This window comes from Triticum aestivum, chromosome 4D, assembly GCF_018294505.1.
Source record: "Triticum aestivum cultivar Chinese Spring chromosome 4D, IWGSC CS RefSeq v2.1, whole genome shotgun sequence".
Taxonomy (NCBI): Eukaryota; Viridiplantae; Streptophyta; class Magnoliopsida; order Poales; family Poaceae; genus Triticum; species Triticum aestivum.
In genome coordinates, this window is record NC_057805.1 from 400,147,149 (window position 1) to 400,172,628 (window position 25,480).

The 25,480-nt window shown below is 46.7% G+C and overlaps 1 protein-coding gene across 1 annotated transcript; it reads right to left on the reverse strand.

Moving 5' to 3' along the window:
* Positions 1-1,656: 1,656 nt before the first annotated feature.
* On the reverse strand, positions 1,657-2,935 carry LOC123100125 (pathogenesis-related thaumatin-like protein 3.5). The gene is made up of 2 exons (XM_044522103.1): positions 2,678-2,935; positions 1,657-2,586 (listed from the first exon to the last, which is right to left on the reverse strand). The coding sequence occupies exons 1-2, from the start codon at positions 2,715-2,717 to the stop codon at positions 1,844-1,846; spliced, it is 783 nt and encodes a 260-aa protein (XP_044378038.1). The 5' UTR covers positions 2,718-2,935; the 3' UTR covers positions 1,657-1,843.
* Positions 2,936-25,480: the final 22,545 nt, after the last annotated feature.

The window sequence follows — 25,480 nt, forward strand, 5'->3', positions numbered from 1 at the left end:
CAGAAGCTCGGCGAAGCCCTGCCGAGACCCGCTACATCCACCACCACGCCGTCGTGCTGCTGGATCTCCATCAACCTCTCCTTCCCCCTTGCTGGATCAAGAAGGAGGAGACGTCACTGCACCGTACGTGTGTTGAACGCGGAGGTGCCGTCCGTTCGGCACTCGGTCATCGGTGATTTGGATCACGGCGAGTACGACTCCGTCATCCACGTTCATTGGAACGCTTCCGCTCGCTATCTACAAGGGTATGTAGATCCACTCCTTTCCCCTCGTTGCTAGTAGACTCCATAGATGCATCTTGGTGAGCGTAGGAATTTTTTTAAAATTATGCTACGATACCCAACAGTATTATGACTAAAAGAAGTTGTAATACAGGAAACACCTTCATCACATGGATTGCGATAAAAGCAACATGGATCTTATTTGTGGTGTAGAGGTGTAGCTGTTCTAAAGGTTTTCCTTTGCTGGGCCAATACTCGAATAATTGACTCACCTGTAATAATTTGTAATGTTTAAGTATCATTTCAATGATACATCTTGGTAGTTATAAATGATATCCCTTGTTCTTTATAGGAGAAAAAATGATGCCCCCTTTTCTTCAATGAAAAGAATGATATCCCCTGTTTGCTCTTAGTAAGAATATATGCTTAGCTTGGTTTTATCTCCCTGTTTCATCTTGGTAAGAACCAATGCTATGTGTTAGACATCTCAAGTCTGAAGTTTGAACCGTGGAAATATGAGCCGCTAGGTTTCCTTGCCAATGGGTCGAGTGGCTCGAGAAGGCTCGGATGGGCTGGAAGATAGATTTGGGCTTCAGATTTGTTTAAGCTGAGGGGGGCGAATGTAGGAGAAGCCAAGCCAAAAAGTTGGAGGCGAAGATTCGAGCCTAGCCCCTGAACCTCGAGCTGTGTGCATGTGTGGTATGATAGAACGATAGCCACATGGCAGTGATCGGACCCTAAGGAAGCATACGAGAACACATGCATGACCCTCTCCCCCCCTCCCACAGTATGATGGACGATGGATGGACCAGGTGCAGGTACTAGCTCATGGATGGCGGCCCTACATCGAACTCAACGCGGTTGGTTGTTAAAGTTTTAAACATTTCCTTACGCTGGCACAAATCAAGCCACTTGAACCCAGAGCTAGCTGGTTCTCCCCGAAATGCATTGAAGAGTCGTGTGCCATGCGGTGGTCAAGCTTATCGCCTTAGAATTGACCACGTTCTGACGTGTTGTGATTAGATGGACACCCAGCCACCGTTAAGACGGTGGGAAGAAGGATAATCGATGACACAAATAGTGGGTGTGTGCTATTTTTTTTCCCGGTGCAACGCAGGGGCAAAGTTTGCTAGTCAAAAGAAAACATGGACGTACTTCAGGAACATCTCTGTTTTGATTCTTATAAAAAAGAAAATCTGTTTTGGGCTGTCAGCCTGTCACAACACGTGTACACGCTGTTGGAATGGACTGAGATGGCCCGTCCCGTTCGTTTTGTTCATGGGCCGACTTCTCTTCCCGGGATTTATACAAGCAGAGAAAAGTCTCTGGAGATTCTAAAAAAAGAAAATCTCTGGAAGCAGTGCACTAGACCATGAGAAAAAAATTCATCAAACCATGTGACAAATAAATTCATCTATTTTGTGCAAAGTCGAGATGAATCAAAAACATACTTCTCTTTTTAGAAATTAAATTAATGAATGAAAAGCATACATATTGACACGACCAAACCAATAAACATCTGGTAATTCGGATGAACGATACTAACCAAAATCGAGACACCGTAAAAAAAATCGAGACACAATAACGATGAATGAATGACACTACTAGCCAAAATCGAACGACTACTGCTGCGCGGGGCAAAAGGTGATTAGGTACTGCGCTCCGGCGCCGCAGGTGAAGGTGCTGGTGGGATCGTCGTAGGCGTAGCTGTAGGCGGCGGGGCACGCCGCCTTGAACAGCCTCGAGTACTTGGTCGGCCCGCAGCTGTCCGGCCCGCCGTGCGCGCCCGTGCAGCAGTACTCGGCCGTCCCGAACGCCTCGCACGCGCTCCGGCACGCCACCGTCATCCCCTCCTCGTCCCCTTCCTTTCCGGCCACCTGCAGCTCCGCGGGGCACAGCGCGTTCACGTCGCCCACGCACCCGGCGTAGCCGCACGTCGAGGAGTTCACCCTGGCGCCCGTGGCCGCCACGCCGATGCCCACGTTGTACCCGTCGACCAGGCTCACGTCGTAGAAGTCCTTCCCGTCGGCGCCCCCGAGGGTGAACTCGGCGAGCGTGACGGGGGGCGCCCCGCCGAGGGTGCAACTCACGGCCCCGCCGCAGTCGCCCGTGGCGCAGGCGAGGGACGCGCCGGTTTCCGCGGCGACGCAGCCGGTGCGCGCCCAGAGCCGGCCGGACCAGCCCGTCGGGCCGGGGAACGACACGTTGGCGCCGGGCGCGAGCTCGAAGCCGCCGCCCCCGACGGCGACGACGCTGTTGCCGGACAATGTGGCCGGCCAGATCGTGAAGGTGCAGTTGTTGCGCAGCGTGAAGACCGTCGTGCCGGCCGCCTCGGCGCCGGGCTGTGCGCGTGACCAAACGACCCCTGCGCGGAGACGTTACCATGCAGACACACGTTAGCGCGAATGCAACAACAACCTGATGAACTTCGTCTAACCAAGAACTCGCAGACGTACCGAGGAGGAGCAGAAAGGACGCGATCCGTGCGGCTTCCATGGCAATGGCGTGCCTCGATCGAGCTAGAAGGAGCCGGTTGGACAGGCTGCGGACGATCGATCGCTTGGACAGAACGTGTGGGAGCTGCAGCTGGAAGATTAGTGAGGTGATTCGGCAGATACTACGCCTTTTTTGAATGGTGCTTTATACAGACGTGTACGGTGTGAGAGGGCCATTAGGTGGGAACTCGGGAGGAGATATCGGAGTTCGTTGAGAATTTGGAGGGACGCACGACTAACGCCCAGTGTCGTGTCCACCTCGTGCCAGCCATCGCCCATGTACGCGCGAGTTTGGTGCCGTAGCGGTGCTGGTAGTGGCGCTTTAGTTCAGGCGAGAAATCCGTGCCAATTTGTGTACGATAAAAAGGCGTAACAGATTTCAATGCTTTTCCTTTTGCGAAGGCAACATATTTCAATTTAGAGCAGATTAGTTGCAGGCCTGCAGCACATCTCGGCCTGCATGGCCGCCATAGACAAAAAAGCCCACAGCTCATTTGCCACGAGCGGACGGGGCACTGCTTCTTAGCTCAGGCCATTACCTTCTAAAAAAAAGTGTCTAAACAAACCTTCTCAAAAAAAAAAAAAAAACTAAGGCCGTTCCCAAACAGCGCGAATCGAAAAATGCCAATGGCGGCCGAGCTCGTATACAGAACTTGGTTTTTTCTAGGATCAATGTTGCCGCTTCATTCAATCATAAGCGTTCGGAATCTCGTCTGAAATAACGTCTAGCACAAAGTCTAGGGTAACCCCTAACCAAACCTTACAAAGTTCATCACCAATACCAACTCTAGCAAATCTATGTGCTGCAACATTTGCAGAGCGATGAATCCACGACACTCTAAACTCAGAGAAAGAAGCAAGCGTCACTTTAAGTTGTTGTATCCACGGCCTAGCACTGGACATCTCCTTGTGTGGATTGTTTAGCATCCGTACCACACACTGAGAGTCAAGCTCAACATGCACCCTCTCGGCGTTTATCTCCTGCGCCACTTGAAGAGCTCGCTTGCAGGCCAATATCTCCATCGATTGAGGGTCAGCAGTACCGCGGATGAAGTGACAGAGCCCATCTCTGAATGCGCCGTCATGGTCCCTGATAACAGCTCCAGCTCCTCCTTTGTCGCCACCCTTCGACACGGCCCCGTCGGAATTCACCTTCAGCCAATCGTCGTCAGGGGGCGCCATTTTTGCTTGAGAGGTTGCACCGCCGGGCGTGCACTTCCTGCATGAGCCGCCTTCCATTCGTTCATGTGAGTCAGGACCGTTCCCATGATTTCATGTGGGGAAGCTATCTTTTTACCGTCCCTTGCTTCGTTTCGCGCCAACCGAAGCCCATAGGTTGCTTGGATCATCGCCGCCCTTTCATCATCTGAACCACCCGAGTAGCCAGCGAGCTAGAGCACTTGGAGAGTCGATCGGCCTTGGCGGGATCGCCATCAAAACTCCCTTTTCCGAGTGAAGAAGTTGCCAGAACAGCGCCGAGTGTTGACAGGTCCAGAAACGGTGCAGCACCGTCTCCTCCCGCCCACATGCGACGCAAAAAACACCAGGTTTAATTCGCCGGCGATGAAGCTCGGCTTGTTGGGGAACGTAGTATTTCAAAAAATTCCTACGATCACGCAAGATCTATCTAGGAGAAGCATAGCAACGAGCGGGAAGAGTGTGTACATGTACCCTCGTAGACCGAAAGCGGAAGCGTTTAGTAACGCGGTTGATGTAGTCGAATATCTTCGCGATCCAACCGATCAAGTACCGAACGCACGGCACCTCCGCGATCTGCACACGTTCAGCTCGGTGACGTCCCTCGAACTCTAGATCCAGCTGAGGCCGAGGGAGAGTTTCGTCAGCACGACGGCGTGGTGACGGTGATGATGAAGTTACCGACGCAGGTGAAAGAACATGCGGTGCCCCCATGGTTGGTTTTGGTAATTGATGACAATCTCTATGGACTAATGGTTGCCTTGAGTTATATTTGAAGGATTTGTCCATAGGCATTTCTTGAAGTTCATGTGTTGGTTTCAAGGAGTTTATGTGGTGACCAAGGTGTTATTAAGGAATTATCCAAAGATTGGTCATGTGAGAGTTGAGCTTATTGCAAGCATGTCTTGGAGAACAAGATTGTGTGATCATTCATGTATATCTTCAAGACATCATCCAAATGAAGAGAGTTGAAAAGATTCAAGGTTGATCAAGACTAAGTCAAGAGTGAATCAACTTGATCAACTCACAAAGCGTAGAAGATGTACCGAGAGGGATCAAGCGATCCCATGGTGTGGTAAGCATTGTCAATTACGCTTTGTGTACTAACCCATGATCTTCGTGAGAGTTCTTTGTGGGGTTAGGTTGCGGTGTGCAAGTTCAAGTGAAGCATCATGAAGAGATCAAATGCTTGAAGCTTGCCGTCCATCGTGGTGACAATGGACTTGTGAAGATGTGCGGAAGAGTGGCTCACCCATAGTGGAGTATGGGGGAGCAATCAACTAGTCTTCATCGAGCCAACACAACCAAGAAAGGTGGTCCAACTTGAGGGAGTCAAGATCGTCATCATCTAGCTCAAGTGGACCATGTGCAAGGCAAAGGTTTGCCCTTGATAGGTTTTCTATTTTACCGGTCTCATGATGGTAGTTGGGAGATCGGGTTATAGGATCGATTGCCGTACTATCAAGGGGGGCTCTCGATGAGTAGCTTGATCGTATCATTCGTAGAGAGCTCAAACCATTGCATCCTTGCATCATCTTTATTGGTTCTTGTTTGGTTCTTCTCTTTGTGAGTTTTGGAGCTTATGGTCATCTTGATGACAAGCTCGAGTTCATCGAAAACGGAGTTCACTCGCATCTTCTATGATGTTTTCGATGTTGGAGGTTATGCCGGTTCTTCTCGGTTGGAGGTTTCACTCCTCCATCTTCTATGATGTTTTCGATGTTGGAGGTTATGCCGGTTCTTCTTGGTCGTTGTTTTGATGCTACTCGTCTTCCTCAATCCAACAAGCTTGAGTTTGCTCAATTCGGAGCTCATATGCAGAAGTTATGGCAGTTTTGGTTTCCTAGCGGTAGTACCGCGGGCCGGAGCGGTAGTACCGCTTGGGTGCTACAAGCGGTAGTACCGCTCCAGAGCGGTAGTACCGCTGGTAGCCCCCAGCCGTAGTACCGCTGCGGTCTCGTACTAGTACCGTCTCGATTCGAGGGGTCTTTTTCGTGTCGGGTTCTACGGTACTAGCCGCGACAGTGGGGGCCGTAGTACCGCTCGTTTGCGGTAGTACCGCCCTGCCACCGCGGTAGTACCGCTCTGGGCCCAGCGGCAGTACCGTGAGGGGGAGCGGTAGTACCGCTTATAGGGGCAAGCGGTAGTACCGCTGGCCAAGCGGTAGTACCGCTCTCTGCGGGGCTGAAGTGGGGGTAACGGTTGGATTGTTCCCCCCACTATATTAGGAGGTCTTCTTCCCCAATGAACCTTATCCTTTGAGCTCGTGTTCTTCCCCCATTGTTGACCTTCTTCGAGCTTGCTAACTCTCAATCCCTCCATGGATTCTTGCTAGTTTTTGAGGGAAAAGAGAGAGGAGATCTAGATCCACATTTCCACCAATCACTTTCTCCTCTATGTGAAGGGAACCCCTTGGATCTAGATCTTGGAGTTCTTGGTGTTCTCCTTCTTGTTCTTCCTCTCATTTTCCTCCCTAGCATTAGTTGCTTCGGTGGGATTTGAGAGAGAAGGACTTGGGCACTCCGTGTGCCCTTGCCATTGCATTTGGTGCATCGGTTTGTGTTCTCCACGGTGATACGTGGAAGTTACAAGTTGAGAAGCTTATTACTCTTGGGTGCTTGGTGCCCTTGAGCTTGTTCCTCTTGGGTGCTTGGGCGCCCTAGACGGTTGGTGGTGTTCGGAGCTCAATCATTGTGGTGTAAAGCTCCGGGCAAGCATCGGGGTCTCCAATTAGGTTGTGGAGATCGCCCCGAGCAATTTGACGGGTACCGGTGACCGCCCCCAAGGGTTGCCAAAGTGTACGGGTTCGATGACCGCCCCCAAGGGTTGCCATTTGTACGGGTTCAGTGACCTCCCTCAAGGGTCCCTGAGTGGAATCACAGCATCTTGCATTGTGCGAGGGCGTGAGGAGATTACGGTGGCCCTAGTGGCTTCTTGGGGAGCATTGTGCCTCCACACCGCTCCAAACGGAGATTAGCATCCGCAAGGGTGTGAACTTCGGGATACATCGTCGTCTCCGCGTGCCTCGGTTATCTCTTACCCGAACCCTTTACTTATGCACTTTACTTTGTGATAGCCATATTGTTTCTTGTCATATATCTTGCTATCACTTAGTTGCTTATCTTGCTTAGCATAAGTTGTTGGTGCACATAGGTGAGCCTAGTTGTTGTAGGTTTTGTGCTTGTCAAATTAACCGCTAGGTTTATTCCGCATTTGTTCAAGCCTAAACCGTAATTATTTTAAAGCGCCTATTCACCCCCCCTCTAGGCGACATCCACGATCTTTCAGCAGGGCTTTGCCTAAGCACTACGACAATATGACCGAGCTGGAAAACTATGGAGGGGGCACCGCACACGGCTAAGAAATCAACTTGTGTGTCTATGGGGTGCCCCCTCCCCCGTATATAAAGGAGTGGAGGAGGGGGCCGGCCGGCCTCAAGGGGCGCGCCCCAAGGGGGGGAATACTACTCCTACTAGGAGTAGGTTCCCCCCTTTACTAGTCCAACTAGGAGGGGAAGGAAAGAGGAAGAGGGAGAGAAGGAAAGCCCCCCCCAATTCGGATTGGGCTTTGGGGGGCGGACGCCTCCACTTGGCCGCATCCTCCTATCTTCCACTAGGGCTCATGAAGGCCATTGACCCCCCGAGGGGTTCCGGTAACCCCCCGGTACTCCGGAAAATGCCCGAACTTATCTGAAACCTTTTTGGTGTCCAAACATAACCTTCCAATATATCAATATTTATGTCTCGACCATTTCGAGACTCCTCGTCATGTCCGTATCTCATCCGGGACTCCGAACTACCTTCGGTACATCAAAACACATAAACTCATAATACCGATCGTCATCGAACGTTAAGCGTGCGGACCCTACGGGTTCGAGAACTATGTCATGACCGAGTCTCATCTCCGGTCAATAAACAATAGCGGAACCTGGATGCTCATGTTGGCTCCCACATATTCTACGAAGATCTTTATCGGTCAAACCGCATAACAACACACGTTGTTCCCTTTGTCATCGGTATGTTACTTGCCCGAGATTCGATCATCGGTATCACTATACCTAGTTCAATCTCATTACCGGCAAGTCTCTTTACTCTTTCCGTAATGCATCATGTCGCAACTAACTCATTAGTTACATTGCTTGCAAGGCTTATAGTGATGTGCATTACCGAGAGGGCCCAGAGATACCTCTCCGACAATCGGAGTGACAAATCCTAATCTCGATCTATGCCAACTCAACAAACACCATCGGAGACACCTGTAGAGCATCTTTATAATCACCCAGTTACGTTGTGACGTTTGATAGCGCACTAAGTGTTCCTCCGGTATTCGGGAGTTGCATAATCTCATAGTCAGAGGAACATGTATAAGTCATGATGAAAGCAATAACAACAAACTAAACAATCATAGTGCTAAGCTAACGGATGGGTCTTGTCCATCACATCATTCTCTAATGATGTGATCCCGTTCATCAAATGACAACACATGTCTATGGCTAGGAAACATAACCATCTTTGATAAACAAGCTAGTCAAGTAGAGGCATACTAGGGACACTCTGATTGTCTATGTATTCACACATGTACTAAGTTTCCGGTTAATACAATTCTAGCATGAATAATAAACATTTATCATGATATAAGGAAATGTAAATAACAACTTTATTATTGCCTCTAGGGCACATTTCCTTCAGTCTCCCACTTGCACTAGAGTCAATAATCTGGATTACATAGTAATGCTTCTAACACCCATGGAGTCTTGGTGCTGATCATGTTTTGCTCGTGAAAGAGGCTTAGTCAACGGGTCTGCAACATTCAGATCCGTATATATCTTGCAAATCTCTATGTCCCCTTCCGACACTTGATGGCGGATGGAATTGAAGCGTCTCTTGATGTGCTTGGTCTTCTTGTGAAATCTGGATTCCTTTGCCAAAGCAATTGCACCAGTATTGTCACAAAAGATTTTCATTGGACCCGATGCACTAGGTATGACACCTAGATCGGATATGAACTCCTTCATCCAGACTCCTTCATTTGCTGCTTCCGAAGCAGCTATGTACTCCGCTTCACACGTAGATCCCGCCACGACGCTCTGTTTGGAACTGCACCAACTGACAGCTCCATCATTCAATATAAATACGTATCCGGTTTGCGACTTAGAGTCATCCGGATCAGTGTCAAAGCTTGCATCAACGTAACCATTTACAACGAGCTCTTTGTCACCTCCATAAATGAGAAACATATCCTTAGTCCTTTTTAGTATTCAGGATGTTCTTGACCGATGTCCAGTGATCCACTCCTGGATTACTTTGGTACCTCCCTACAATACTTATAGCAAGGCACACATCAGGTCTGGTACACAGCATTGCATACATGATAGAACCTATGGCCGAGGCATAGGGAATGACTTTCATTTTCTCTCTATCTTCTGCAGTGGTCGGGCATTGAGTCTCACTCAACTTCACACCTTGTAACACAGGCAAGAACCCTTTCTTTGACTGATCCATTTTGAACTTCTTCAAAATCTTATCAAGGTATGTGCTTTGTGAAAGTCCAATTAAGTGTCTTGATCTATCTCTATAGATCTTGATGCCCAATATATAAGCAGCTTTACCGAGGTCTTTCATAGAAAAACTCTTGTTCAAGTATCCTTTTATGCTATCCAGAAATTCTATATCATTTCCAATCAACAATATGTCATCCACATATAATATTAGAAATGCTACAGAGCTCCCACTCACGTTCTTGTAAATACAGGCTTCTCCAAAAGTCTGTATAAAACCATATGCTTTGATCACACTATCAAAACGTTTATTCCAACTCCGAGAGGCTTGCGCCAGTCCATAAATGGATCGCTGGAGTTTGCACACTTTGTTAGCACCCTTTGGATCGACAAAACCTTCTGGTTGCATCATATACAACTCTTCTTATAGAAATCCATTCAGGAATACAGTTTTGACATCCATTTGCCAAATTTCATAATCATAAAATGCGACAGTTGCTAACATGATTCGGACAGACTTAAGCATCGCTACGGGTGAGAAAGTCTCATCGTAGTCAACTCCTTGAACTTGTCGAAAACCTTTCGCAACAAGTCGAGCTTTGTAGACAGTAACATTACCGTCAGCGTTAGTCTTCTTCTTGAAGATCCATTTATTCTCTATGGCTTGCCGATCATCGGGCAAGTCAACCAAAGTCCACACTTTGTTCTCATACATGGATCCCATCTCAGATTTCATGGCCTCAAGCCATTTCGCGGAATCTGGGCTCATCATCGCTTCCTCATAGTTCGTAGGTTCATCATGGTCAAGTAACATGACGTCCAGAACCGGATTGCCGTACCACTCTCATGCGGATCTTACTCTGGTTGACCTACGAGGTTCGGTAGTAACTTGATCAGAAGCTTCATGATCACTCATTAGCCTCCTCACTAATTGGTGTAGGAATCACTGGAACTGATTTTTGTGATGAACTACTTTCCAATGAGGGAGCAGGTACAATTACCTCATCAAGTTCTACTTTCCTCCCACTCACTTCTTTCAAGAGAAACTCCTTCTCTAGAAAGGATCCATTCTTAGCAACGAAAATCTTGCCTTCGGATCAGTGATAGAAGGTGTACCCAACAGTTTCCTTTGGACATCCCATGAAGACACATTTCTCCGATTTGGGTTCGAGCTTATCAGGTTGAAGCTTTTTCACATAAGCATTACAGCCCCAAATTTTAAGAATCGACAACTTGGGTTTCTTGCCAAACCACAGTTCATATGGTGTCGTCTCAATGGATTTAGATGGTGCCCTATTTAACGTGAATGCAGCCGTCTCTAAAGCATAACCCCAAAACGATAGCGGTAAATCAGTAAGTGACATCATAGATTGCACCATATCTAATAAAGTGCGGTTACGATGTTCGGACACACCATTACGCTGTGGTGTTCCGGGTGGCGTGAGTTGCGAAACTATTCCGCATTGTTTCAAATGAAGACCAAACTCGTATCTCAAATATTCACCTCCACGATCAGATCGTAGAAACTTTATTTTCTTGTTACGATGATTTTCCACTTCACTCTGAAATTCTTTGAACTTTTCAAATGTTTCAGACTTATGTTTCATCAAGTAGATATACCCATATCTTCTTAAATCATCTGTGAAGGTTAGAAAATAACGATACCCGCCGCGAGCCTCAACACTCATCGGACTGCATACATCAGTATGTAATATTTCCAACAAGTCTGTTGCTCGCTCCATTGTTACGGAGAACGGAGTCTTAGTCATCTTGCCCATGAGGCATGGGTCGCAAGCATCAAGTGATTCCAAAAGCCCATCAACATGGAGTTTCTTCATGCGCTTTACACCAATATGACCTAAACGGCAGTGCCACAAATAAGTTGCACTATCATTATTGAACTTATATCTTTTGGCTTCAATACTATGAATATGTGTATCACTACTATCGAGATTTAGTAAAAATAGACCACTCATCAAGGGTGCATGGCCATAAAAGATATTACTCATATAAATAGAACAACCATTATTCTCTGATTTAAATGAATAACCATCTCGCATCAAATAAGATCCAGATATAATGTTCATGCTTAATGCTGGCATCAAATAACAATTATTCAGGTCTAAAACTAATCCCGAAGGTAGATGTAGAGGTAGCGTGCCGACGGCGATCACATCGACTTTGGAACCATTTCCCACGCGCATTGTCACCTCGTTCTTAGCCAATCTTCGCTTAATCTGTAGCCCCTGTTTTGAGTTGCAAATATGAGCAACAGAACCAGTATCAAATACCCAGGCGCTACTGCGAGCATTAGTTAAGTACACATCAATAACATGTATATCAAATATACCTTTCACTTTGCCATCCTTCTTATCCGCCAAATACTTGGGGCAGTTCCGCTTCTAGTGACCAGTCCCTTTGCAGTAGAAGCACCCAGTCTCAGGCTTAGGTCCAGACTTGAGCTTCTTCACTTGAGCAGCAACTTGCTTGCCGTTCTTCATGAAGTTCCCCTTCTTCCCTTTGCCCTTCTTCTTGAAACTATTGGTCTTGTTGACCATCAACACTTGATGCTCCTTCTTGATTTCTACCTCCGCAGCCTTTAGCATTGCGAAGAGCTCAGGAATTGTCTTATCCATCCCTTGCATATTACAGTTCATCATGAAGCTTTTGTAGCTTGGTGGCAGTGATTGAAGAACTTTGTCAATGACACTATCAACCGGAAGATTAACTCCCAGTTGAGTCAAGTGATTGTGATACCCAGACATTCTGAGTATATGCTCACTGACAGAACTATTCTCCTCCATTTTGCAGCTGTAGAACTTATTGGAGACTTCATATCTCTCAATCCGGGCATTTGCTTGAAATATTAACTTCAACTCCTAGAACATCTCATATGCTCCATGACGTTCAAAACGTTGTTGAAGTCCCGGTTCTAAGCCGTAAAACATGGCACACTGAACTATCGAGTAGTCATCAGCTTTGCTCTGCCAGGCGTTCACAACGTCCGGCGTTGCTCCTGCAGCGGGTCTTGCACCTAGCGGTGCTTCCAGGACGTAATTCTTCTGTGCAGCAATGAGGATAATCCTCAAGTTATGGACCTAGTCCGTGTAGTTTCTACCATCATCTTTGAACTTAGCTTTCTCTAGGAACGCAGTAAAATTCAACGGAACAGTGGCACGGGCCATTTATCTACAACAACATAGACATGCAAAATACTATCAGGTACTAAGTTCATGATAAATTAAAGTTCAATTAATCATATTACTTAAGAAATCCCACTTAGATAGACATCCCTCTAATCATCTAAGTGATCACGTGATCCATATCAACTAAACCATGTCCGATCATCACGTGAGATGGATTAGCTTTCAATGGTGAACATCACTATGATGATCATATCTACTATACGATTCACGCTCGACCTTTCGGTCTCAGTGTTCCGAGGCCATATCTGCATATGCTAGGCTCGTCAAGTTTAACCCGAGTATTCTGCGTGTGCAAAACTGGCTTGCACCCGTTGTATGTGAACGTAGAGCTTATCACATCCAATCATCACGTGGTGTCTCGGCACGACGAACTGTCGCAACGGTGCATACTCAGGGAGAACACTTGTACCTTGAAATTTAGTGAGAGATCATCTTATAATGCTACCGTCGTACTAAGAAAAATAAGATGCATAAAAAGATAAACATCACATGCAATCAAATAAGTGATATGATATGGCCATCATCATCTTGTGCCTTTGATCTCCATTTCCAAAGCACCGTCATGATCACCATCGTCACCGGCTTGACACCATGATCTCCATCGAAGCATCGTTGTCGTCTCGCCAACTATTCCTTCTACGACTATCGCTACTGCTTAGTGATAAAGTAAAGCAATTACATGGCGATTGCATTTCATACAATGAAGCGACAACCATATGGCTCCGGCCAGTTGCCGATAACTGTTACAAAACATGATCATCTCATACAACAATTTGTATATCATCACGTCTTGACCATATCACATCACAGCAAGCCCTGCAAAAACAAGTTAGATGTCCTCTACTTTGTTTTTGCAAGTTTACGTGGCTGCCCGCGCTTAGCAAGAACCGTTCTTACCTACACATCAAAACCACAATGATTTTTCGTCAAGTGTGCTGTTTTAACCTCCAACAAGGACCGGGCGTAGTCACAAGATTCAACTAAAGTTGGAGAAACAGACGCCCACTAGCCACCTGTGTGCGAAGCACGGCGGTAGAACCAGTCTCATGAAGGTGGTCATGTAATGTCGGTCTAGGCCGCTTCATCCAACAATACCGCCGAATCAAAGTATGACATGCTGGTAAGCAGTATGACTATTATCGCCCACAACTCTTTGTGTTCTACTCGTGCATATAACATCTACGCATAGACCTGGCTCGGATGCCGCTGTTGGGGAACGTAGTATTTCAAAAAGAAATCCTACGATCACGCAAGATCTATCTAGGAGAAGCATAGCAACGAGCGGGGAGAGTGTGTCCATGTAACCTCATAGACCGAAAGCGGAAGCGTTTAGTAACGCGGTTGATGTAGTCGAACGTCTTCGCGATCCAACCGATCAAGTACCGAACGCACGGCACCTCCGCGATCTGCACACGTTCAGCTCGGTGACGTCCCTCAAACTCTAGATCCAGCTGAGGCCGAGGGACAGTTTCGTCAGCACGACGACATGGTCACGGTGATGATGAAGTTACCGACGCAGGGCTTCGCCTAAGCACTACGACAATATGACCGAGGTGGAAAACTGTGGAGGGGGCACCGCACACGGCTAAGAAATCAACTTGTGAGTCTATGGGGTGCCCCCCTCCCCAGTATATAAAGGAGTGGAGGAGGGGGCCCGCCGGCCTCAAGGGGCGCGCCTCAAGGGGGGAATCCTACTCCTACTAGGAGTAGGTTCCCCCCTTTCCTAGTCCAACTAGGAGGGGAAGGAAAGAGGAAGAGGGAGAGAATGAAAGGGGGGCCGCCACCCCCAATTCGGATTGGGCTTTGGGGGGCGCGCGCCTCCACTTGGCCGCCTCCTCCTCTCTTCCACTAGGGCCCATGAAGGTCCATTGACCCCCCAGGGGGTTCCAATAACCCCCCGGTACTCCGGAAAATGCCCGAACTTATCCGAAACCTTTCCGGTGTCCAAACATAACCTTCCAATATATCAATCTTTATGTCTCGACCATTTCGAGACTCCTCGTCATGTCTGTGATCTCATCCGGGACCCCGAACTACCTTCGGTACATCAAAACACATAAACTCATAATACCGATCGTCATCGAACGTTAAGTGTGCGGACCCTACGGGTTCGAGAACTATGTAGACATGACCGAGACTCATCGCCGGTCAATAACCAACAGCAGAACCTGGATGCTCATGTTGGCTCCCACGTATTCTATGAAGATCTTTATCGGTCAAACCGCATAACAACATACGTTGTTCCCTTTGTCATCGGTATGTTACTTGCCCGAGATTCGATCGTCGGTATCACTATGCCTAGTTCAATCTCATTATCGGCAAGTCTCTTTACTCGTTCTGTAATGCAACATCCCGCAACTAATTCATTAGTTACATTGCTTGCAAGGCTTATAGTGATGTGCATTACCGAGAGGGCCCAGAGATACCTCTCCGACAATCGGAGTGACAAATCCTAATCTCGATCTATGCCAACTCAACAAACACCATCGAAGACACCTGTAGAGCATCTTTATAATCACCTAGTTACGTTGTGACGTTTGATAGCACGCTAAGTGTTCCTTCAGTATTCGAGAGTTGCATAATCTCATAGTCAGAGGAACATGTATAAGTCATGATGAAAGCAATATCAACAAACTAAACGATCATAGTGCTAAGCGAACGGATGGGTCTTGTTCATCACATCATTCTCTAATGATGTGATCCCGTTCATAAAATGACAACACATGTCTATGGCTAGGAAACATAACCATCTTTGATAAACAAGCTAGTCAAGTAGAGGCATACTAGGGACACTCTGATTGTCTATGTATTCACACATGTACTAAGTTTCCGGTTAATACAATTCTAGCATGAATAATAAACATTCATGATTATATAAGGAAATGTAAATAACAACTTTATTATTGCCTCTAGGGCACATTTCCTTCACGGCTGCCACTGCTAAGCCATTGCGTATCAGTCTCCACATATGGATCTTGGCTTTGGCCGGCGCACTTGTGTCCCACAATGCCGTATATCCTCTATGCTTCGTCACTGAGCTCGAGGTCTCCAGCTGTCCGGTCCTCGCTCTATTCAGTGACGTTCTCTTGTGAAATGCAGACCTTACCGTAAAATTTCCATTCTTTGTGTAGTTCCATGCAGGGTAATCTTCAGAACCCTGGCCACCAATGGCTATTTGCTTTATGTCATTAGCATCATCATCAGAGAACATTGCGTGCACCTTCTCCAGATCCCAATTTCTTCCATCAGGCATGAGCAAGTGAGCTACTTTGGTCACTCCTGCCATAAACACTTGTCCTAGCGGGCGCATACTCCTAGCTCGCGGGATCCAGTTGGCGTGATGAACGTTTATGCTTCTTCCATCACCTATGCGCCATATGAGCCCCTCACGCAACAGGTCCCTCCCATGAAGGATACTGCGAAAAGTGTACGAGGCAGAAGAAGGGGTTGTTGCTGTCAAAATCGAATCCCCGCTGAAATAACACGCCTTGAGCACTCTTGCACACATGGAAGTTGGCACCTGTAGGACCCTCCAAGCTTGCTTCCCAAGTAACGCTTGGTTGAAGGCCTCGGGGTCTCTGATGCCCATACCTCCATCCCGTTTTGCTGCACACATTTTCTGCCAAGATATCCAATGTACCTTACGCTCACCATTCGTTGCTGCCCACCAGAATTTTGAAGAAATCAAAGTCAGGTTCCGGCACATTTTATAAGGTAGCTGAAAACAACTCATGGTGTGATTAGGTACATCTTGTAGTCCAGATTTTATCAAAACTTCCCTTGCCGCTTTTGACAAACCTTGCCCCTTCCATCCGCTAACCTTGCCTTTCGAGCTCTCTGTCACATATTTAAAAGTGCCCTCTTTGGACTTCCCAAGCAGTGTTGGTAATCCTAAGTATCTCTCACCGAGAGACTCAGTTTGAACCCCCAACACATTCTTGATCTCCACCTTGTCGGCTTCCTCGTAACCCTTACCAAAGAAGATAAATGATTTTTGTAAGTTAACTCGCTACCCAGAAGCCTCCTCATACCTCAACAGTATATCTTTTAACACCACCATATTATCATGCGTCCCCTCAAGAAAGACTATACTATCATCGGCAAACAGGAGATGTGTAACATGGGGGTCAGTGCTCCCAAATGATACACCTTTCACAGTTCCCTCTTCTTGTGCTTTTTTAAGCAAGACAGAAAATCCCTCAAAACAGAAGAGGAATAAGTAGGGAGATAAAGGGTCGCCCTGTCGGAGACCCCGGGACGGGGAAAAACCCCTAGACATACCTCCATTGAGTTTCACCGTGAAGGTAGCAGACCTTACACACCACATGATCATTGAAATCCAGCCCTGTGCAAAACCAAAATTTTCCATCATTTTCTTCAAGAAGTCCCATTCCACTCTGTCATATGCTTTCATCATATCCAATTTGACAGCACACAACGGCTTCTTCCTCTTGCTCTTTCGAATAGCATGGACACACTCATACGCGACGAGTACGTTGTCAGTAATCAACTGTCCAGGTACAAAAGCACTCTGCTCCTCACTTATAATAACCGGAAGAATAGATTTCAGTCGGTTGGCAAGAACCTTCGTCGCGATCTTGTACAAGACATTACACACACTGATGGGCCTGAACTGTGATAGTAGCTCCGGTGAGCTGCACTTGGGGATCATGACAAGAACTCGGTATTAAAATAACATTTTACACAGTGCAATTCTTTTTGCCTTTTTTAATACACATGCACAAGTATGTAACATATGTGGAAAATTTACAGCATTATACTTTCACACGTGGCGCAAAAAAAAGACAAATATGTATTTCTGAATAGGCTGATTTTTTTGGTTGTTGGGACGAATTTTTTTTCTGTGCGGTCTATGAATCACACTATTTTCAAATGAAAGTTTACACATTCGTATTAGACACATATAAGTTTTCATGTTCAATTTTTTTTGAAACATTTAAATATGTTTTCTGAAAAAATAAATATATACCGAGCTCCATGGAGCTTGGTCTCCATGCGTCCGCTCTGGGAGTCCCATAGCTGCTTAGCTAGAATGGCAACATCACTAGCAGTTTTTTTAGGGGAACATCACTAGCAGTGGGGCGTTGTATTTGGTTGGGCGATCCTCTGGTTCAGCTTTATATTCCCCTGAACTTTTTTTGAAAAAACTTCAGCAACCTTTGTTAAACTAGGATCATCCAAAACAATAAGCTACACATCAAGGGGGGCTCCTCGCACGTGCCACGTCGGCATGAGCTACTGTTTCATTGTTGAAGTATTTTTGGCTGCATTGTGCGGGCGAACCAAAAAAAGAGACCCATTGCTCGTTTGCTTCGTCCAGAAGAGAGAGGGAGGAAGTTGCCTCGAGCCCCACCCCTTCCTTCTTGTTTCCTCTTCCGCATCCCTGCGCCACCACTTCTCTCTCCTCTGCCGTCCCCTCCTCCTTGACCGCCTCTCCCCTCCTTTGAAGAAGGAGCACGGGGCCCGATGCTATGCCGCCATTGCCGTCACCGTCGTCCTGCCTGATCTGAGGCGCGAGTGGGAGGAGAAGGCGACGCACACCCTCGTCCCCAGCCGGCCATCGACGTCGTCCTGCCGGATGTATTCTCCCTATAAGGTATGAGGTTACTCCTTCCCCTGCCTCTTCTTGTGCCATGGCCAAATTAATTTGGTTCAGTAATCTAGGCTTGGGTTTGATGGATTCTGGAGATTTATGTTGATAGCTTCGTTTCAAGAACCAGATGGATTCCCCTGTTAGGACGCCATGCTTGTGGAAGTTCCCATATTTTTTCTTCTTGAGCAATGTCCGTGGATGCATGTTGCAGCAGCAGGATCTTTTATTCTTATTTGGGGAATGCCTATTAGGACCAAGAACTTAGCACACATACATGATCCATGGTTACGGTTTCATAATCATCTGCATCTTCAGAAAGTACCACTTGGTGTACTTTGGAAATGAATACTAGAATCTGTATGTGTTCCTTTGGAACTCCATGTATATGTTCCACTAAAAGGCTAATTGAAATCTGCACTGTACTGTACTCAGAAATCTGCACTATTGCTTTTGAAATGCTATTTTTCAATCAAAATGCTGGCTTTGCTGTAAAACTCCCCTGAAGTTTCTCAGATTGTAGTTGTAGTACAGAGGATATTTTTACTATTGTCGGTTCCTCCATGCTAATATTTAACAGGAAAAGCTGGATGATGGTTTAGCATTTAATCTTCAGAATCTGGACTCCTTGACAACATATATATGGTGGCTGGGTTGACGCAAAGGGACAAAGGTACTGCCCAGTAATTGAAGAGACAATGTTATATCATGGACAATTTTCTGCTTGGTTACTTTGTTTCATATAAGATTATGTTTTGATTTATTATGTGTAATTGACCTATAGACTTGTAAAGTTCTTGGAAAGAAAAATTAGTTTCAGTATATGGAGTAGATTATTTGCCAATCACAATCTGAAATATAAACAATATAAACGGATATTTCTTTGTTGCAGATTGTAAGTTTCAAATATGAAGAATCTTATCTGGTGTTCCTTGAACCGGAGGGTAGAGGTGTCCCTGAGCTACATCTACATGTCTCTCGCAACGCCTCGGTTCTGCATATTTCATCATTTTTCCTTTTTCGCCAATTGTTCTCAGTATGATACTTTGGTATCAGTTGCTCTTATATGTGCTATTCCTTGTGTAAAAATGATATCTTCTGCAATAGTGTTACTCAAAACTTACAACCTCATGGGTTTGTTTTGTTAGTAAATGTTGAGAAAACATTGAACTTTATGATGGATTGGGCGCACTAGAATAAGTTAGTTCATGTTTCTTCAAAAAAATTAAAATACGATGTCCAGGTGTAATTTAGTAGTTTTGACATGTATATTGTTGTAGGTTGAGGCTGTATGAACTAAGTGAGCACAAGGTAAAAGGTGCTTTTGATTGATTCCTTCGAGCAGTACATGTTGTAGTGTTAGCTCTGGGCATCAAATCCTCCCTCCCGACCTACCCTCTTCCTCCCGCGCCGCCCCCGCGCGGCGGCGGGGAGGGCTTCCGGCGCGGCCGCCCCCGAGTACTCCCTCCTCCCTCCTCCTCCCCCGCCGCCGCCAGAGGGCCTGGCCGGGCAAAGCTCACCCGGGCCGGCGGCGGCGGGGCCTTCTGGTTCCCCCGCGTGTAGAGGAGCGGCGCGGGCCCTTCTCTTCGGCTGGGGGCGCGGCGTGGGTGCCGGGCGCGACGTCACCTGGCATGCTAGCGGCGCTGGGTGGTGGCCGCATGGCCGGCGGCGCGACTGGTGGTGGGTCGCGTAGGGCCCAGCCGTGGCGGCAGATCTAGCGTGACGGGGCTCGGGCGGCGCGACCCGGCGGCCCTGGGCGGCGGCTGCTGACAATGAGGGGACCGGCGCAACAACGGCTTGGTGGCGGTGGTGGCGGAGCGTGCCGACCGGATCGGGCGATTTCCGGTGGGCGGCGTGGGTTGGGGCACTGGCCCGGCGTGGCTGCTGCTCTGGCTGTGGGCGGTGGCGGTGAGGCGGCCCAGCCCTCTGGTGGAGGCTTCCATTCGTCGCGCCGGCACCACGACGGGTTGCCTGCGGCGGCGGTTGGATTTCTGGCATCGGTTCGTTTGTAGGCGGCTTGGTTCGACCTTCGAGCCATCTTCGCGGCATCCGGCCGCTATCTTCGTCAAAGGGCTGGCCCTTCCCCGCTGCGGTCCATCACTCGTCTCGCACCCGGCAGTAGGACCGAGCTCGTCTCGCGCCCGGCAGCAGGACTGACCTCGTCTCGCGCCCGGCAGCAAGACCGAGCTCGTCTCGCGCCCGGCAGCAGGACCATGCTCGTCTCGCGCCCGGCAGCAGGACCGAGCTGGTCTCGCGCCTAGTGCCGCAGAATGGGTCGATGAAGGCCAAGTTTGGCCGGCCTATTGGGTCTCGGCACTGGGGGGCCATCCATGTGCTTTGGTTGGGGTAGCGGCTGATCTCGGGTGAGGTGGTGTCAAGGTCTTGGATGCCGGGGCGGCGGCCCTAGTGGTGGTTCCACGGTGCTCATGGGCAGAGCCCGTGGCTTGGTGCTGTCCGGTTGCCACGGCCATGTGGGCGGCGTGGTAGCCGGGGTGTGGCGTTCGGTGGCGGTGAGTGGTGGCCGAGGTGAAAACCTGCTCTATCTTTGGACGGACCGGCGGCGGCGAAACTCGTTCCCTTCTTGAAGGCGTCGTCGCGACTCTCATTGCCTGTCATGGTGCTCTAGGGGAAACTCTGATCCTCAGATCGGGCGGTGGCGGCGCTCTGGTGTCGTTCCCTTCCTGAAGGCGTCGCCTTGGAGCCCACGGTTCGTCATATGCAGCTTCACCTCTTAGTGTAGTGCTTGGGTTGGTGTTGCTGCGCTCAGCGCTTATGTATCCTGCCTTGGGTGCGTGTGTGCATGTGTTGTGAGGGTGTGCGCTTGTATCGGGTGCTATTGATAATTGCTTTATATATAAAGCGGGGCGAAAGCCTTTTTGGGTAGTGTTAGCTCTGCCTATGCCTTTAGTAGCTTACAAAATTTCCTCTTCACTTTCCTGGCATTAAATTGTCATCTATTCATCAAGCATGATCATTTGGTTAGAAGTATTAATTTACAATGACAATCAATAGGCACACAACTCACCCTATTTGGTTTACAACCTCAGGTTCACATTGGTTGTTTTTCTCCATGGAGACTCAAGTTTATTGGTGTCACTTTCTAATCGATGGTCATGAATCAATGGTGACTTCCTCTCCACTTATCATTTAACCGCATCAATTGCTTGTTTTAACCATTGCTTATTATTCCATATTATCTTTTCAGAATCTTCTTATGAATGAGTTCCAGGTTCCATACAAAGCATTGCACACTCAGAACTTGAGGTATGAATTATTGACATTATTGGCATTAATATAACCGTTGAGAAGTTGATCTGGTGCTTTAGAGAATCCATGCATTGCAATTCTTATTTTCATGATTTAGAATATGAAAGAGAACTTGCAATTCCAGTGGTCAATCTGAAAATTGCAGGGAACACATTTACATTTTTCATTCATACTTCCAAAATAACAGTCATGGATGCTCACATATTCAGCTCATAATTCGTTGTTGCTTTCCACTTGTTTATACAAATGTCTATTTGAGCAATGCATTAAAATTATTAGTTACTAAACAATTTTCTTAAGATTATATTTTTTATTGCTTGTTTGGTATAAGATGATGACTCACACAGCGAGGCAACAAGCTAACAATGACCTCAAGTTGTCAGCAGCAGTGGCATCAATGGACCTTTTCAGCATTCTCGCCCGCTATGGTGAGGCCTACTCGCCACTGCTCTGCTAGTGGTTGAGCTTCCAAGGGCTTAGGGAGCGCTTTCTCGTTGACAACCTCTTCCTCGCCAAGCTCGCCGTGGAGTAGGGCATCGAGTCATCTCCCATGTCCCCTTTTTATTTTGAAATCGCATTCTTAAGCTGGGTTCAGGAGGCATTTTGTGTTGGGCTGATGCTGCCAGCCTGAAGCTTTTCATGCCGCCTGCTCTGTTCGTTTTAAACCGCAGCCAAGTATGAGAAGGACATAACTTCAGGTTTCTTCATGTAGATGGTTCCTTCCTTTTCTTTTTGTGAATCCCTCGTGTTTCCATATTTGTCCATGTAGGATGGTTTCTGCCTCACGTCATCCGCCTTTTAAGTACTTGGATGATTACTCATTTTGTAGTAATTCATTGCTTACTATTATCTGTGACATTGTTGATATATAAATAAAGGTGTTCCATCTGCAGTTGTCTACACAAATGACCCTATTTTTCTTTAGTTTGAGGTACTAAGATGTTGTAAAGTTGTATATCTGAACTACAATCGCTCATTGATATTACATGAGTGACACCATGGAGCAAGTAGGAATGCCCTTGTGCATAGCCAGCCTATGAGCACACAGGTTTAGTTTATATCTCGAATGTCTTGATACTGCAATATGAGTGTCTTGGTCCCTCATAAAACTTTTTAATTATGATCTATGGTACTCATTTGCACCCATTGACCTGAGCTACAAAGGGAACAGCTGTCAGGGCGCGTAAAGATTAACCTGAATCTTGCAGAATTTGATTTTCACTAAACTATGCATCATATAGAGACGTTAACAAATACGGTAGCTTGATTAGTGCGCAGAATCCCGCCTCAAGAGACGCGCCCAGGGAGCGTCCCAGACACTAGTGTCTATTACAAGTGAAGGAATAAGAAACTCAGGAGGTTTATCTCGCCACAGCTCGGACAACTTCCTTCTGTAACTCACTCGAGCGAGCGTATGCGCCATGACATTGCTCTCTCGGGAGCAATGTACTATGGTTGCCCTGCCGAAAGAACTCATCATTGATACGTCCATTTTGCATCATGTTTTCTTACTGTTATTTATAATTTTTTATCCATAATAATGCTTTTGGAGTAATTCTAATGCCTTTTCTCTCATAATATGCAAGGTATACACAAAGAGGGAGAATTCCGCAGTTGGAAATCTGGACCTGAAAGCTACGTCAGGTTACCTATTCTGCACAACTCCAAATAAGCTGAAACTTCACGAGGATTTTTTATGGAATATTTGAGAATTATTGGAGCAAATAACTACCAGAGGGGGCCCACCAGGTGGGCACAACCCACCTGGGCACGCCAGGGAGCCCAGGCGCGCCCTGGTGGGTTGTGCTCACCCAGGCCCACCTCCGGTGCCCATCTTCTGGTATATAGGTCGTTTTGACCTAGAAAAAAATTAAGGAGAGGACTTTCGGGACGGAGCACCGCCATCTCGAGGCGGAACTTGGGCAGGAGCACTTTTGCCCTCCGGCGGAGCAATTCCGCCGGGGAACTTCCCTCTCGGAGGGGGAAATCATCGTCATCATCATCACCAACAACTCTCCCATCTTGGGGAGGGCAATCTCCATCAACATCTTCAACAGCACCATCTCCTCTCAAACCCTAGTTCATCTCTTGTGTTCAATCTTGTTACCGGAACTATAGATGTTGGTGCTTGTGGGTGACTAGTAGTGTTGATTACATCTTGTAGTTGATTACTATATGGTTTATTTGGTGGAAGATTATATGTTCAAATACATTATGGTATTCAATACCCCTCTGATCTTGAGCATGATTATCATTTGTGAGTAGTTACTTTTGTTCTTGAGGTCACGGGAGAAATCATGTTGCAAGTAATCATGTGAACTTGATATGTGTTCGATATTTTGATAGTATGTATGTTGTGATTCCCTTAGTGGTGTCATGTGAATGTCGACTACATGACACTTCACCATATTTGGGCCTAAGGGAATGCATTGTGGAGTAGCAATTAGATGATGGGTTGCGAGAGTGACAGAAGCTTAAACCCCAGTTTTTGCGCTATTCCGTCAGGGACCGATTGGATCCAAAAGTTTAATGCTATGGTTAGAATTTATTCTTAATACTTTTCTCGTAGTTGCGGATGCTTGCGGGAGGGTTAATCATAAGTAGGAGGTTTGTTCAAGTAAGAACAACACCTAAGCACCGGTCCACCCACATATCAAATTATCAAAGTAGCGAACACGAATTAAACCAACATGATGAAAGTGACTAGATGAAATTCCCATGTACCCTCAAGAACGCTTTGCTTATCTTAAGAGACCGTTTTGGCCTGTCCTTTGCCTCGAAAGGATTGGGATGCCTTGCTGCACTTTTGTTACTACTATCGTTACTTGCTCGTTACAAATTATCTTGCTATCAAACTACTCCGCTACTTACAATTCCAGCACTTGCAGACATTACCTTGCTGAAAACCCCTTGTCATTTCTTTCTGCTCCTCATTGGGTTCGTCACTCTTACTTATCGAAAAGAGATACAATTTATCCCCTATACTTGTGGGCATCAAGGCTATTTTCTGGCGCCATTGCTGGGGAGTGAACCGCCTTTGGTAAGTGGAATTTGGTAAGGAAACATTTATATAGTGTGCTGAAATTTATTGTCACTTGTTACTATGGAAAACAATCCTTTGAGGGGTTTGTTCGGGGTATCTTCAGCTCGACCGGAACCACAATTAGCTACCCCTCAACCTACTGCACCTACTGGAAATATTGAATATGAAATTCCTTCGGGTATGATAGAATAACTGCTAGCTAATCCTTATGCAGGGGATGGAACCGAACATCCTGATATGCACTTGATATATGTAGAACAAATTTGTGGATTGTTCAAGCTTGCAGGTTTACCCAGGGATGAAGTTATGAAAAAGGTTTTCCCTTTATATTTGAAGGGAAAATCATTGGCATTGTATAGGCTATGCGATGACATTGGATCTTGGAATTGGAATCGTTTGAAATTGGAGTTCCACCAAAAAATTTATCCTATGCATCTAGTTCATCGTGATCGGAATTATATATATAACTTTTGGCCTCGTGAAGGATAAAGTATCGATCTAGCTTGGGGGAAGCTTAAATCAATGTTATATTCATGCCCCAATCATGAGCTCTCAAGAGAAATTATTATCCATAATTTTTATGCTCGGCTTTCTCGTAATGATCAAACCATGCTTGATACTTCTTGTGCTGGCTCTTTTATGAAGAAGACTATTGAATTCCGGTGGGATCTTTGGGAAAGAATTAAACGCAACTCTGAAGATTGGGAGCTCGACGAAGGTAAAGAGTCAGGTATTAAGCTTAAGTATGATTGTGTTAAATCTTTTATGGATACCGATGCTTTTCAAAAGTTTAGCACTAAATATGGACTTGACTCTGCGATAGTAGCCTCCTTTTGTGAATCATTTGCTACTCATGTTGATCTCCCTAAAGAGAAGTGGTTTAAATATCACCCACATATTAAAGTAGAAACTAAAGAACCGGTACCAGTTAAAGAAGAAACTA

Excerpts from the sequence above, each read along its gene's own strand:
- LOC123100125 (XM_044522103.1), bottom strand. The coding sequence starts at position 2,717 with ATGGAAGCCGCACGGATCGCGTCCTTTCTGCTCCTCCTCG. Across the intron at positions 2,587-2,677 it reads GTCCTTTCTGCTCCTCCTCG|GGGTCGTTTGGTCACGCGCA; the intron begins GTACGTCTGCGA and ends GTCTCCGCGCAG.